Consider the following 13,880-nt stretch of genomic DNA (forward strand, 5'->3'; position numbering starts at 1 on the left):
AGTGGGACAACATTCCACAGGCCACAATCAACAGCCTGGTCGACTCTATGCGAAGGAGATGTGTTGCGCCGCATGAGGCAAATAGTGGTCGTGTTGCTGCGTGTTGCGTTTATATTTTTGTTCAGTTTAATTGTTACCCAGCAACAATTTGATATTGATATAGAAACGGTTGCATTGGGCCTTTTTTAAATGCAATCCTTTTATAAACTATTTAGCAGTGTGTTTTTATCTCTGTGCAGCTGTGAGAAACTCTCCAGCACCCAATTTCTGTCTGGACGTTGTGTGGCGATGTGGACAATCAATATTATCCTGCATCTGGGTTGTTACAACAACCACTGACTCAATAGGGAAGGCCTCTTGGAGTTGGTGACTGTACGTCACCGGACTGTCTGTGTGTGCTCGTGTTTTCCCCCCCCGTGTGTGTGTCTGTAACCATAGGGCACCACCATCAGCTGCAAGTGTCTGTCTTAAGACAAAAAGCCATCAAAGGGAGGCAAATCTTCCGAATGGAGTTTAAGAGCTTCGGTATGAATAGAGTAATGGAGTAATCCCCCTGAGACTGGTGGGACGTGTGGATTGTTAGACACATACACACACATTGTGTTACTCCTAGCATGTGAGTGCAAAGGGCTGTGAAAGTTCTTAAAAGGTTTGTACTTTGGTGCCCTCTGGGTGTCAAAAGTTGTCAGGACATAGAATGAGCGGAAGGGGATACTGAGAGAGTGTGCTTGTGCGTCTATGTGCGCGTGCTTGTGTGTGCTTGCTTGCTTGTGTGTGTGCATGTCTGTGTGTGTGTGTGTGTGTGTGTGGTATAGTGGTGCTTGTGTACGTGCTTGCTTGCTTGCGTGCTTGCTTGCTTGCGTGCTTGCTTGCGTGTGCGTGCTTGCGTGTGCGTGCTTGCTTGCGTGTGCGGGCTTGCTTTTCGTGTGCGGGCTTGCTCGTGTATTTGTGTGCGCGCGCTTGTGTGTGTCTGTGCGTGCTTGTATGCATTTGTGTGTGCATGCCTGTTTGTGTGCTTGTGTGTGTGTGTGCATGCTTGCGTAGGTGAGAGACCTATAGAGAAAAATAAATAGACAGAGAATACTGTGATGGAGCAATGAGAAAAGTGTGTGTGTCTCATCCATTGCAGAGTCATCCACTTGTATTATCCCAGCCACCCACTCTCAGTACAATCTATGGAAGTACAGACTAGGGTTAACACTGCAACTCCCAACACAGAGTGAATACACACACACACACACACACAATCTTTCTCTCGCTCTCTCTGCTATGCATTCTCATGATCCACACAACTCCTAGAGCACTCCGACAGCAGCACACATGGCATGGCCACATCTCGATTCCACAGAGTGGTCTTTGATTTCACTTGTCAGAGCACAGTTACACACTGCACAGTAGATTGTCCACATATCCCCAACCCTAATGTCATCTCGCCAGCCCACACTATGGAACAAGGTTCTTCTTGTCGATATTACTCCGGTCTCACTGACACGGGCTACAGAGCATACAGTATATTTATCTCAGTGCTTGTATATGTGTCAGCGTGTTTTAAAAGAAAGTACGTGTGTGTGAGTGTGTTTCAAAATGGCACCCAAGCCTTCAAATGTGATAAGGGAGAGGGTGTGTGTGTGTGTGTGTGTGTGTGTGTATATATACAGTATATCATAAAAGTGAGTACACCCCTCACATTTTTGTAAATATTTGAGTATATATTTTCATGTGACAACACTGAAGAAATGACACTTTGCTACAATGTAAAGTAGTGAGTGTACAGCTTGTATAACAGTGTAAATTTTCTGTCCCCTCAAAATAACTCAACACACAGCCATTAATGTCTAAACCGCTGGCAACAAAAGTGAGTACACCCCTAAGTGAAAATGTCCAAATTGGGCCCAATTAGCCATTTTCCCTCCCCGGTGTCATGTGACTCGTTAGTGTTACAAGGTCTCAGGTGTGAATGGGGAGCAGGTGTGTTAAATTTGGTGTCATCGCTCTCACACTCCCTCATACTGACTGGTCACTGGAAGTTCCACATGGCACCTCATGGTAAGGATCTGAAAGGATCTGAAAAAAAGAATTGTTGCTCTACATAAAGATGGCCTGGGCTATAAGAATATTGCCAAGACCCTGAAACTGAGCTGCAGCACGGTGGCCAAGACCATACAGCGGTTTAACTGGACAGGTTCCACTCAGAACAGGCCTCGCCATGGTCGACCAAAGAAGTTGAGTGCACGTGCTCAGGGTCATATCCAGAGGTTGTCTTTGGGAAATAGACGTATGAGTGCTGCCAGCATTGCTGCAGAGGTTGAAGGGGTGGGGGGTCAGCCTGTCAGTGCTCAGGCCATACGCCGTACACTGCATCAAATTGGTCTTCATGGCTGTCGTCCCAGAAGGAAGCCTCTTCTAAAGATGATGCACAAGAAAGCCCCCAAACAGTTTGCTGAAGACAAGCAGACTAAAGACATGGATTACTGGAACCATGTCATGTGGTCTGATGAGACCAAGATAAACTTATTTGGTTTAGATGGTGTCAAGCGTGAGTGGCGGCAACCAGGTGAGGAGTACAAAGACAAGTGTGTCTTGCCTACAGTCAAGCATGGTGGTGGGAGTGTCATGGTCTGGGGCTGCATGAGTGCTGCCGGCACTGGGGAGCTACAGTGCATTGAGGGAACCATGAATGCCAACATGTACTGTGACATACTGAAGCAGATCATGATCCCCTCCCTTCGGAGACTGGGCCGCAGGGCAGTATTCCAACATGATAACGGTCTCAAACACACCTCCAAGACGACCACTGCCTTGCTAAAGAAGCTGAGGGTAAAGGTGATGGACTGGCCAAGCATGTCTCCAGACCTAAACCCTATTGAGCATCTGTGGAGCATCCTCAAACGGAAGGTGGAGGAGTGCAAGGTCTCTAACATCCACCAGCTCTGTGATGTCGTCATGGAGGAGTGGAAGAGGACTCCAGTGGCAACCTGTGAAGCTCTGGTGAACTCCATGCCCAAGAGGGTTAAGGCAGTGCTGGAAAATGATGGTGGCCACACAAAATATTGACACTTTGGGCCCAATTTGGACATTTTCACTTAGGGGTGTACTCACTTTTGTTGCCAGCGGTTTATACATTAATGGCTGTGTGTTGAGTTATTTTTAGGGGACAGCAAATTTACACTGTTATACAAGCTGTACACTCAATACTGTACATTATAGCAAGGTGTCATTTCTTCAGTGTTGTCACATGAAAAGATATACCCAAATATTTACAAAAATGTGAGGGGTGTACTCACTTTTGTGATACAACATATACTGTATATATATATATATATATATATATATATATATATATATATATATATATATATATATATATATATATATATTTGTGTGTATATATATATTTGTGTGTATCTGTCTACTTGTGTATAGCGGGAGCTACAGGCACCGAACCACCCAAGGGAAAGGTCCCTCCCCCCATCAGAACCATGAACTCACTGAACCGGACCTGACAAAGAGAGAGAGAAAAGTGAATGGGGGGGGGGGGAGAGGGAGATGGGAAGAGAGCAGAGCAGAGAATCGTGGAATGCAGCTGGTCTAAAGACCATTTGAAAAGAAAACCTGAAAAGTTCAACAGACACTTGATCAGAGTCCAACATTCATTGTTACACCTATTTTTGACTTCTAATTCTAAAACACTTGACCTTTTCGCAACAATTGACGTTAAACTTGTTTTATATATAAATACTAGGTATTGGCTAATTTGTGCATGTTATGAGCAGTTTTGCCTATTTGAAGTTAAGAACTCAACATTTTAGTGTTGCAGGTAGCTCCAATAACCACAGCATACAAGGCCTTATGTCATGCAGAATATGTACGTGTTGCCAAAATAGATCAAGCAATAAATCTGGGCACTAAATTGTATTATCCTTGGATGACGTCCTTGGATGAAGGAATGCGAATTCAGCATCTCATTAAGAGGAAACAGGTGTGTTCATCTGTTTGTGTGTGTGTATTGTCTCTGGTGTGTGTGTGTGTCTGTGTAACGAAGCACAGACTCTGAGATGGTGTTAGCCCATGAATGGAGGATTGTGTCTGGGCATTCAGGGCCCCTGCGACTGTAGAGGCTGGTACAGCAAGAGACGTAGAGGAACTGTTTTATATATTATTTTTTTCTCCCTTCCCTCGTTCTGTTAAAGCTTTGCACAAGATGCGGTTTTATCAAAACCTCCGACCATGGAGCATCAGAACTTAAGCGCGTCTTGAAGGAATAAGGATAGCATCATTTTGGTTTTGCCTACCGAGTGAGGTATGTTGTGGTTTTGGAGGGCTTTAGTGAAATTTTGCATTCGGTCTCGTTAAGTAGTTTGTAAATCGGCGTAAGATTTGTATTCATGTGTGCTTTTAATTGGTTCAGTTATGCAATAGTGTATACATAGTTTGTGTTGTTTCATTCCCTTGTTGTACAGTGACTGAACTGATGTTTTCTGCTCTGAGAGAAATAGTTTTTCACACAATTGCTTTCTTTGGACCCTATGGTATATAAAGGAACATGTTTGTTTTCCTCAGAAACAGTATCCTATAGAGTAGGCCATATTTAATATTTATAGCTTTGATAGTACTTTGTCTTTGGTTTCTAATCCAGTACATCTTGCTCCTGAAATGGTCAACGTCCTGCTCTATCCTGTCAGACTAACACACCAGGAACTCCACTTAAATACAATTAACTCCAAAGACCTCTGCTTAAATATAAATCGGTTAATAGCCCACCCAATTTACCTACCTCACCCCCCATACTGCTTTTATTTATTTACTTTTCTGCTCTTTTGCACACCAGTATCTCTACTTGCACATGATCATCTGATGATTTATCACTCCAGTGTTAATCTGCTAAATTGTAATTATTCGATTTATTGCCTACCTCATGCCTTTTGCACACATTGTATATAGATTCTCTTTTTTTTCTACCATTGTTTATTGTTTACTCCATGTGTAACTCTGTGTTGTCTGTTCACACTGCTATGCTTTATCTTGGCCAGGTCGCAGTTGCAAATGAGAACTTGTTCTCAACTAGCCTACCTGGTTAAATAAAGGTGAAAAAAAAATTATACTAATTTTAAAAAAATGGCAATGGTTTTAGAATCACTTTCAAGTGTAATTTTAATCGTCTCTTTTGAAACCTAATTTACACTGTGATTAGCGTGACACACCAAATATCATAAGCTGTCTTAAAAATATGACTAATATATAGTCATGTCGCTTCTGCAATGTTATGATGTAAAAACAGGAGTAGATGGAAGTTGCACCTAGACCCCCCCCCCCCCCTTCCCCCTTATGGTTACGGTTAGGATTGGGGGATTAGGTTAAGATTTAGAGCTGATCCTAGATCAGTGCTTAAAGACACTTCTCACTCTACGTATAAAATCTTGAAATTATTAGGCGATCTATCCCGTAACATTCAATCGGGCCTTACTTTCCAGGTACCTTCAGGAGGTGGGCTACACGGACACCATCTTGGATGTGAAGTCCCAGAGGGTCAGGGCGCTGCTGGGCCTGGCTGGAGACTCTGGAGAGAGGCCTTCGGTCAGGAAACCGGAACCCATGGTCAACGGCACCGAGCCATCTTTTCAGAAGGACAGCGGCATGATCAGGTGAGCTACCGCTAACTGCTAAGAACTATTGCTGCTGTTATGGTTATTGCTGTGATAAATGCTGTTGTTGTGGTTGGCGCTAAAGCTATTGCTATGGTTAAGGCTAAATCCTATTGTTATTGCTATCATTAATGCTAATGCTGCTGTTGTAGCTAATGCTATTGTTGTAGCTAATGCTATTGTTGTAGCTAATGCTATTGTTGTAGCTAATGCTATTGTTGTAGCTAATGCTATTGTTGTAGCTAATGCTATTGTTGTAGCTAATGCTATTGATGTAGCTAATGCTATTGATGTAGCTATTGCTAATGCTATTGCTAATGCTATTGAATATTGCCATCGCTAATGCTATTGTTGTAGCCATTGCTAATGCTATCACTAATGGATAACTAGCATTCGTCAAGGAAGTCCAGTGACAAACAGTGTAGGGTTGCATGTGTAGGAGCCCTGCATTGTTTTTGTCTTGTCACTAACATCTATCTCGTTTTTGCTCTCTTCTGTCCGTCAGTAAACCTGACATGTCTGACTCGGCCACTGTCCTTGAGGCCTTCAAGTTCATAGAAAGTGCCGCCGCCGAGTTTAGCGACGAGGAGGACGATGAAGACAGCGACGGGAGGGACAAGACCATTATGAACTTGGCCACTGTAAGCAAGGACACACACACACACATTCATGATCTGACTTGGGCTTCTTCATGGCGCAATAGCTACAACAATAGAGTAACAGCAGTAACAGATTGAATTAGCGACAGGCAGCAATAACACTGAAGGAGAACCAGTACCAGTCACAAGCCATGTTACCAAATTCCTCATACTTCATTCTAGGGTGGTGATAAGTGAATAACTTAATTTTATGTTACAAAATACATTTTACCAAGAGAAATATGATTATTCATGTTCTGTATCATTCAGTGGGGTCTTTCTCTAACATATCATTAACATTATATTTAAAAAGTCCGATTTTGTAACCGAGTGCATCCGATAATAAGCACCAATCGGTGTTGACATAGTGATGCAATCCTCAACTTTTGAGGATTTTACATTGTGTGGTCGTCGTCTCAAGTTGTTTCCGTGGGTCACAAAAAGCGAAATTAGCATGACACGAGGTGAATTAAATGTAAAAAGGCTTTTAACATAGAACGCTTGGTATACGCTCAGTGCTCTGTTGACATTTCAGAGAAGTTTGTTTTTGTGAGAAATCTTTGAAAAAGAACAGGAGTTTTTAATTAATATGAAAGTGTATAATACAATATTAAAATACTACATGTCATGTCTCAAAATCGATATCATCTTACCTATATATTGTTTTATATCCTGTGGATTCAAGAAGAAAGATGACGAGTTCAACGGGTAAGTGAGCCTGTCAGGTAGCCGATAGCCTTCATTCTTGCACAGAATCCAGCCTAGTTTACGCAATGCAATTTTCCCTATTTATTAATTCTTATTTTTACCACGTTTTTGATTGGACCACCCTACTCATTCAGACCTACAGTTTAACTCTCAACTCATTCAGTCACTCAGACCCCCTCTCTGTCTCTTCAACCCTCTGTCTTCCACAGATGGTGAGGAAGAAGACATCTTCGTCCCCCTCCTCATCCTCGGACATGAGTGACGACCTGGACACAGAGGAGGCCCTGAAGGGCTTTGACTTCCTGGCCAGCCCAGATGAGATGGAAGGATCGCCCGATGTCCGGAGTGTCGAAGACAGCGGTGACTGGGGTGAGGGAGGGAGGGGCGTTGGTTGGTTGATGAACACTCAAACTAGAATAGTAAAAGTTTACATGTGGACCAAAGTGGGTCTACTAGTAGGCCTAGTCAACAGTGAAGGGGACATTTTGACCGCGGATCATAATTGGGACAGTGGCCAAGTAAGTGGGTACAGTCATGTATTCTCAAGACACTAGAGCATAAAAGGAACAGGAGGGCCATAGACAGAGGACAGTAGACCAAAGGGAGGACCAGTGGGCCACAGTAGCGCCACAGAACAGTCCCCACTGAGAGGACCAACCCTTTCCTCAGTCGCCCACTCACACAGAATCCTGTATTCTCTAACCTAGTCTTCACACAAAGACACAGCTGGCCACCTGCCTACTGTAGCTCCCTTATCCCCTTCAGCTAACAGAGAACCCCCTTCACTCCCGTCACCTAGCAACGCCGTGTGTTTATCTCGCCTCAATGACAAAGGGCATTCCCACGCAATCCGTGAGTCAGCGTGTTACAGGTCAGGCAGCAGTCAGTTGTCAGCCAATGAGGAAGGATGCTGTGGCGTCACTGGTTGTGTGACAGAGGAAGCCAGAGGGATCCAGTTGAAGACAGCCTATGTTCAAAGTAAATACTAAGTAGTATGCTAGTGTAGACATTAGAACACAGCAAATGACAAATTGTCTATGATGCATTGACAATCCAGTTATTTTTATGAATACTTTAATTCAATAGTAGTTCATATAAATAATGGTGACTATTTAAGAAGGAAAAAAAAGACAAATCTTGTATTATTGGGATAATTAGGTCAACTTGCGTGGGAAACTGAGTTGTTCCCATTTCTTTGTTAACAATAATTGAAGACGCCATGAGCTGAACACACAGCAAAGGAAGGATAGATGGATGGATGGATGGTATTAAAGGTCCAGGGGCAGCGAGGCGCTTCGCCGATCAGTTATGAAACAGAGTTGTCATCAGCAGCTCCTCTTGATCCCGCACTGCTGCTACAGACCAATAATGTGTACCAAATGGCACCCTATTCCCTATATAGTGCACTATTTTTTTTTTAGACCTGAGCCCTATGGACCCTGGTCAAAAGTAGTGCACTATATAGGGAATAGGGTGCCATTTTGGATAGAACCAGAGACATCTGTCGCTGAGGGCTGCAATGGGGAAAGAATATCCGTTCTGTTTACCATATATTGTATGATCATGCCTGCATCTGAAATTAGAAATATGAATATGCTAATAGGTATAGATACAGATAACTCCCCCGCATTAGACTTTTTTGTTGTTGAAATTCCTTATTTGATTTTTTTGTTCTTTAGCCAGCTTACACTATAAAACCTACATGGTTGCTGCTTTTGACACATAGAACATTTCAAAACATGACAGAGTTATTGAATGGCATTGCATTTTGGGGGGGTATTGAATGTTATTTGCATGATCTTAACATTAGCATGTCGTTGGTATGCTGTTTGCTGCTATTGATGTTGCGGCATAGAACAAAGCCTCGCAGAGACTGAGTGAGGCATGGCGGCTGTTCCACCATATGCTTTGTTGTCACCTAATTTGGCAGGACACAGCTTTCTTTGACATTTAATATTTTTGAATACATTAACGCAAACATTTTCAGGATTGCTGCCAGCCATCAAATGAAACAGTTGATGTCAGCTGTATTTTTTTTTTGGTCGGAAGCCAATCTGGCTTTTTACAACTTTTTTTACCTCCCAAACCCTTTGTTTAATGGCAATTTTTTTGTGTTTTGTACTTTTGTGTTTTTATGTTTCCATGTCGAGTGGTGCAAAAACTGTAACCCTCAGGCATGACTCAATTCTCCCGTTCCATCCCTGTCTGTTGTCGTATGAGAAGAGAATTTGACCGGTTCTCTTCCTGGCGGACCCCAATGTGTTGACATCATCAAACCCCCTATAGTTGCTTCGAGAGAGGCCCAAATGCCTGTAGAAAACATGAACTTGGGGCTCTCGGTGGGAGAAAAAAAGTGTATCAGGAAGAATTTCCATCACACACTTTTTTTTTACATACTGCAGCAAATGGCGATAATGCAACATACTGTATATTGCGGGTCTCAAACCAAGATCTCCCAGCCCGTAGGCAAACTCGCTAACCACTGCTCCGATAGGGGTAACACACTTGGAGGGGGGGGATCTTAGGCAAGTGTCTCTGCAATACATTTTACAGGCTATATATATTAGGATTAAAGAAGCCATCTTCACTTGAACCACCTTTAATTTCATTACACTTTGGATTTGAGTTTCGTTTGGTCTGGTTCAGATGAAAGTTCTGGACACTGACCGGCTTCTCGGTTTCTGTCCCCCCCCCCCCTTACCCCCAACCCCTTCCCTCGGGTGTAGAGAAGGAAGAGCAGTGCCCCATGCCTGAGGCCTGGGACGTGGATCAGGGCCTCATAGCCCAACTCAAGGAGCAGTACAGGAAGGAGCGCAAGGGCAAAAAGGGGGTGAAGAGTAAGTCTATCAGGCCTCCCCTTCTCTTTCTTTCTCTCCATTGCGTTCTATCTTTCATTCTTTCTCCTTGTTCTGGCGATAAGAGCTTCTCTCTCCTCTCTCTCTCTCAGGTTGAGGTGAACTATGTCATGCAAAAATTATATTTAACGGACACGTTACGCACGTTAGAGACACTCTCTTCCTCCCATCGCTTCGTTTTGGCGCTCCTTTTCGGCCATCTAGTACCCCTTCTCCATGTTTGTCTTTGCTTCTGTGTGTGGCTCTGTGCGTACGTGTGTGTGTTAACATTTCAATGGGATTGCAATACACTGCCTCCCCTCAGTGATCAGACCCGTGCAGGACAATTTGATCACTATTGTAAGTGGTCGATCACTATAACCCCATTCACTGTAAGAAAAGTGCACCGTACTGCATTCCTAACCCACTCACTGTATCGACATTACTCATTGCTGTTTTAAGTTGCACCCATAGAAATAGAATTATTAAAAAGGGCATAGCCCATCAGACCACAGCGATTTGACTGCACCCTCGTGGGTACACTCCGTATGGGTGACATGGCTCACCCATGTTGGCCTCATTGTCTTGGAATAGGCGCGGCCCTTCGAGTAATTCTATGTCTATGGTTGCACCATCCTACTTTTGAGACATTCCATCCCCGCTTCGTCATGTTTGTACCTGTCTTTATTATGTCGTAGGTTATCAGCTGCACCTGTGTCTTTGTGTGTGTGCTGGTTCCTTTTTTATTTCTCTGTATTTTTCAACCATTCCAACTTCTTCTTCTTCTTTTCTGTGAAAGTATGTCAGTGTCAGTGACTTAACTCTCCTTTCCTCCCAACTTAAATTGCTTTCATTTTTCTATGAGTTATTTCTATGTTCTAGCTACGAAGTCCTCCTTCACCAAGCATCAGCCATGGACCTGCTGTTCAATCTGCTTTTAACGTCAGATCAGATTTGAGCGCTGATCTGGAGATTGTCTGGCTGGATATCTGCCTTCCCAAAACCAAGCCGATTTTGTCGGGGGTGTGTTATAGGCCGCCCAAGCAGAATGCATTCTATGAAGGTCTTGAAATTGTGTTGTCAAACTGTAATGATTCCCTGTTGATGGAAATCATTTTGTTAGGGGATTTCAATACTGATGTCTGCAAAAAGAATAGCCCAACCTATTTATGCACTTTTGTAGATCACTTGCTCTGACCCAAATGATAAAAGATCCCACCAGGATATGTGAAACAGTGCAAAGTATGATTGACTTAATATTGGTGTCTGATATATCTAAAATATCACAGAGTGGAGTAATAGTATATGGAATCAGTGATCATGTTATTGCATTTTGCACAAGGAGGATTTTTAAAGATATATATTTAAGTGTCACAAAACCGTTAGAATCAGAGGTCTCAAAAAATACTGTGTTGAAAAGTTTAGGAAGGAAGTGGGTAAAATTGACTGGTCACCTGTGCTAGATAGTGCCTGGGAAGTCTTTAAATGTAGATTCCTTGATGTGGTGAATGTGATGGCTCCCATTAGACGGGTCAGGGTAAAGCAGAGATCTAGCCCTTGGTTTAATCATGAGATTCTACAATCTATCCAAGCAAGGAATAAGGCCTTTAAAAAAAATTAAGAACTCTCAAGAGCAGCATGATTTTGTCCTGTATAAACGTCACATAAATGAAGTACAGAGCAGGATGGATGAAGCTAAGAGGGGTTACTTTGCTGAGAAAATAATTGAGAACAAAAATGACCCTAAAAAACTTTGGAAATAATTTAAGGAACTAGGCTATAGTAGTACTACCATAAACAAACTAAACAATATTGGACTGAACATCAGGGGGGGAGATGGTATATGAAAAAGCAGAGGTTGCCAATGAATTCAACTCTTTTTATTTTTACTTCTGCAAGCTGCTTAGCAAGCTGTCACCAGTTCTGGTTTGTATGGAAGCAACCAAGTCCAGAAGTATTATGTAGAGTTAGGGGTTCAGCCAAACTCTTTTTCTTTTGCTAAGGTAGCAACAGCCAACATAGTCAGTGTGCTGGCAGAGCTTTAAATGCTCCAAAGCCACAGGCCTGGATAATATTCCTGCAAGGTTTCTTATAGATTCTGCTGAGCAAATTGGCCCTTGTATTACATATATCGTTAATCTCTCTGTTGAACACGGTACCTTTCCCAGGGACATGAAACAAGCTAAAGTTATACCTCTGTAGAAGAAGGGGATAATGTCTGACCCTGGGAATTATAGGCCTGTATCTATCCTCTGTGTAACATCAAAGATCCTGGAGAGAGTTGTACATGGGCAAATGTATGAATATGTTAACAAACAGGGTCTAATGTATGATTTTCAGTCGGGTTTTAGAAAAAAATACTCCAATAATTCATGTCTACTTTACTTGACTGACTTCATCGGGAAAGCGATTGATGAGGGATATCTCTGTGGAATGGTACTGCTTGACCTACAGAAGGCCTTTGATACAGTTAACCACTGTCTCCTAATCTCCAAACTGGAAGCACTGGGGTTAAGCAGTATCCCTCTAGGCTGGGTTAAGTCCTATTTATCAGGAAGGGAGCAAGCAGTAGAGGTTAATGGTTCACTGTCTCATGCAAGTTGTGGCGTTCCGCAGGGGAGCGTGCTTGGGCCTCTGCTGTTTTTATTGTATATTAACAATATGAAAGATGCTTGTTCTTGCTGTATTTTTCTTTATGCGGATGACTGGTGTCTCACAAAAGTAAAACTATGTTGGAGAGCATACTTAGCACAGAGTTTACTAACATTAGCAAATGGCTTGGAGATAATCAGCTGACTTAGCTTACATTTACATTTAAGTCATTTATCTCTGCACTTAGGGAAAACTGAAGCAATTATTTTTTGATCCAGACCTAAATTGAGTAGGTCCTCTGAAATCCTCTGAAAGTGTGGAATTAGGGGGTGAGGTGCTGACTACTAAAACCTCTGTTAGCTACTTGGGATGTATCCTTGATGGAAGCTTGGGAGGTGTGAGCATGGCCAATAAAGTGCTAGGGAATGTTAATGACAGGACTAAGTTTTTGTCTAGAAAGTCCAAGCTGCTTGATAAGGACTCCATGAAAGTGCTAGCTACTGCCCTCATTTAATGCCATTTTGACTATGCTAGTACTTCCTGGTTTGGGGGCTTATCTAAACTTATGAAGGGGAAGCTCCAGATAGCCCAGAATAAGCTGATCACGGTAGTATTGAAGGTGAGTCCACATACTCACGTAGGCGGGAGCTGCTTTCAGGAACTAAACTGGCTGCCTATTAAGGCTATGGTGTCCCAGATTAGACTAGGTTTGGTTTACAGGAGTATTTATGGTCCTGCGCCCAGATATCTAAGTGAGTTTTTACTTTCCTCGTGTTAGGGATGCACATAATCACAGCACCAGATCAGGTGTTGCTGATGTGTGTTTATACAGGTTCAGGAGTAATGCTGGGAAAGGTACTTTCTTGTATACTGGAGCCTCAGAATGGAATGAGTTGCCTCTGCCCATAAAAACAACGTCCTCTCTGGGCAGCTTTGCAAATAAAGTAAAAATATGTTTGATGTCCTCTGTGCCCATATGAATAACCCCTATGATGTAACTGGAATGATGAGATGGATGTTCTTCTCCGTTTTTGTTTTATTATTTCACTGCCATACTGTGTTCGATATTGTCTATCCATCTTGTCTCGAGGACCACAATGGAAACCATTTTTTAAAATGGTTGAATTAATAAACTAAACTAAACTTCAATCTTATAAAGTTTCTCAGTTTCTTCCTGATCCTCTCTGTACACTACTACTTCTCCTCTTCCTCCCTCTCCTTTCCTTCTTTGTCTCTACTCCTCCATGATCCTCTTCTCCTTCCTCCCTCTCCTTTCCTTCTTTGTCTCTACTCCTCCATGATCCTCTTCTCCTCTTCCTCCCTCTCCTTTCCTTCTTTGTCTCTACTCCTCCATGATCCTCTTCTCCTCTTCCTCCCTCTCCTTTCCTTCTTTGTCTCTACTCCTCCATGATCCTCTTCTCCTCTTCCTCCCTCTCCTTTCCTTCTTTGTCTCTACTCCTCCATGA

At 42.8% G+C, this 13,880-nt stretch overlaps 1 protein-coding gene across 3 annotated transcripts in view; it reads left to right on the plus strand.

The window, feature by feature from the left end:
- Window positions 1–13,880, plus strand: part of LOC129839585 (striatin-like) — a 96,608-nt gene that overhangs the window by 67,328 nt on the left and 15,400 nt on the right. For 2 of the 3 annotated variants that reach the window (XM_055907117.1, XM_055907119.1), the window contains 4 exons: window positions 5,472–5,642; window positions 6,148–6,283; window positions 7,198–7,357; window positions 9,715–9,825. In XM_055907117.1, the coding sequence (XP_055763092.1) occupies window positions 5,472–5,642; window positions 6,148–6,283; window positions 7,198–7,357; window positions 9,715–9,825 (578 nt within the window). The remainder of the gene's footprint in view (window positions 1–5,471; window positions 5,643–6,147; window positions 6,284–7,197; window positions 7,358–9,714; window positions 9,826–13,880) is intronic. The other variant, XM_055907118.1, reaches the window with a different exon arrangement.

The sequence above is a fragment of the Salvelinus fontinalis genome, chromosome 40 (genome assembly GCF_029448725.1).
Source record: "Salvelinus fontinalis isolate EN_2023a chromosome 40, ASM2944872v1, whole genome shotgun sequence".
NCBI lineage: Eukaryota > Metazoa > Chordata > Actinopteri > Salmoniformes > Salmonidae > Salvelinus > Salvelinus fontinalis.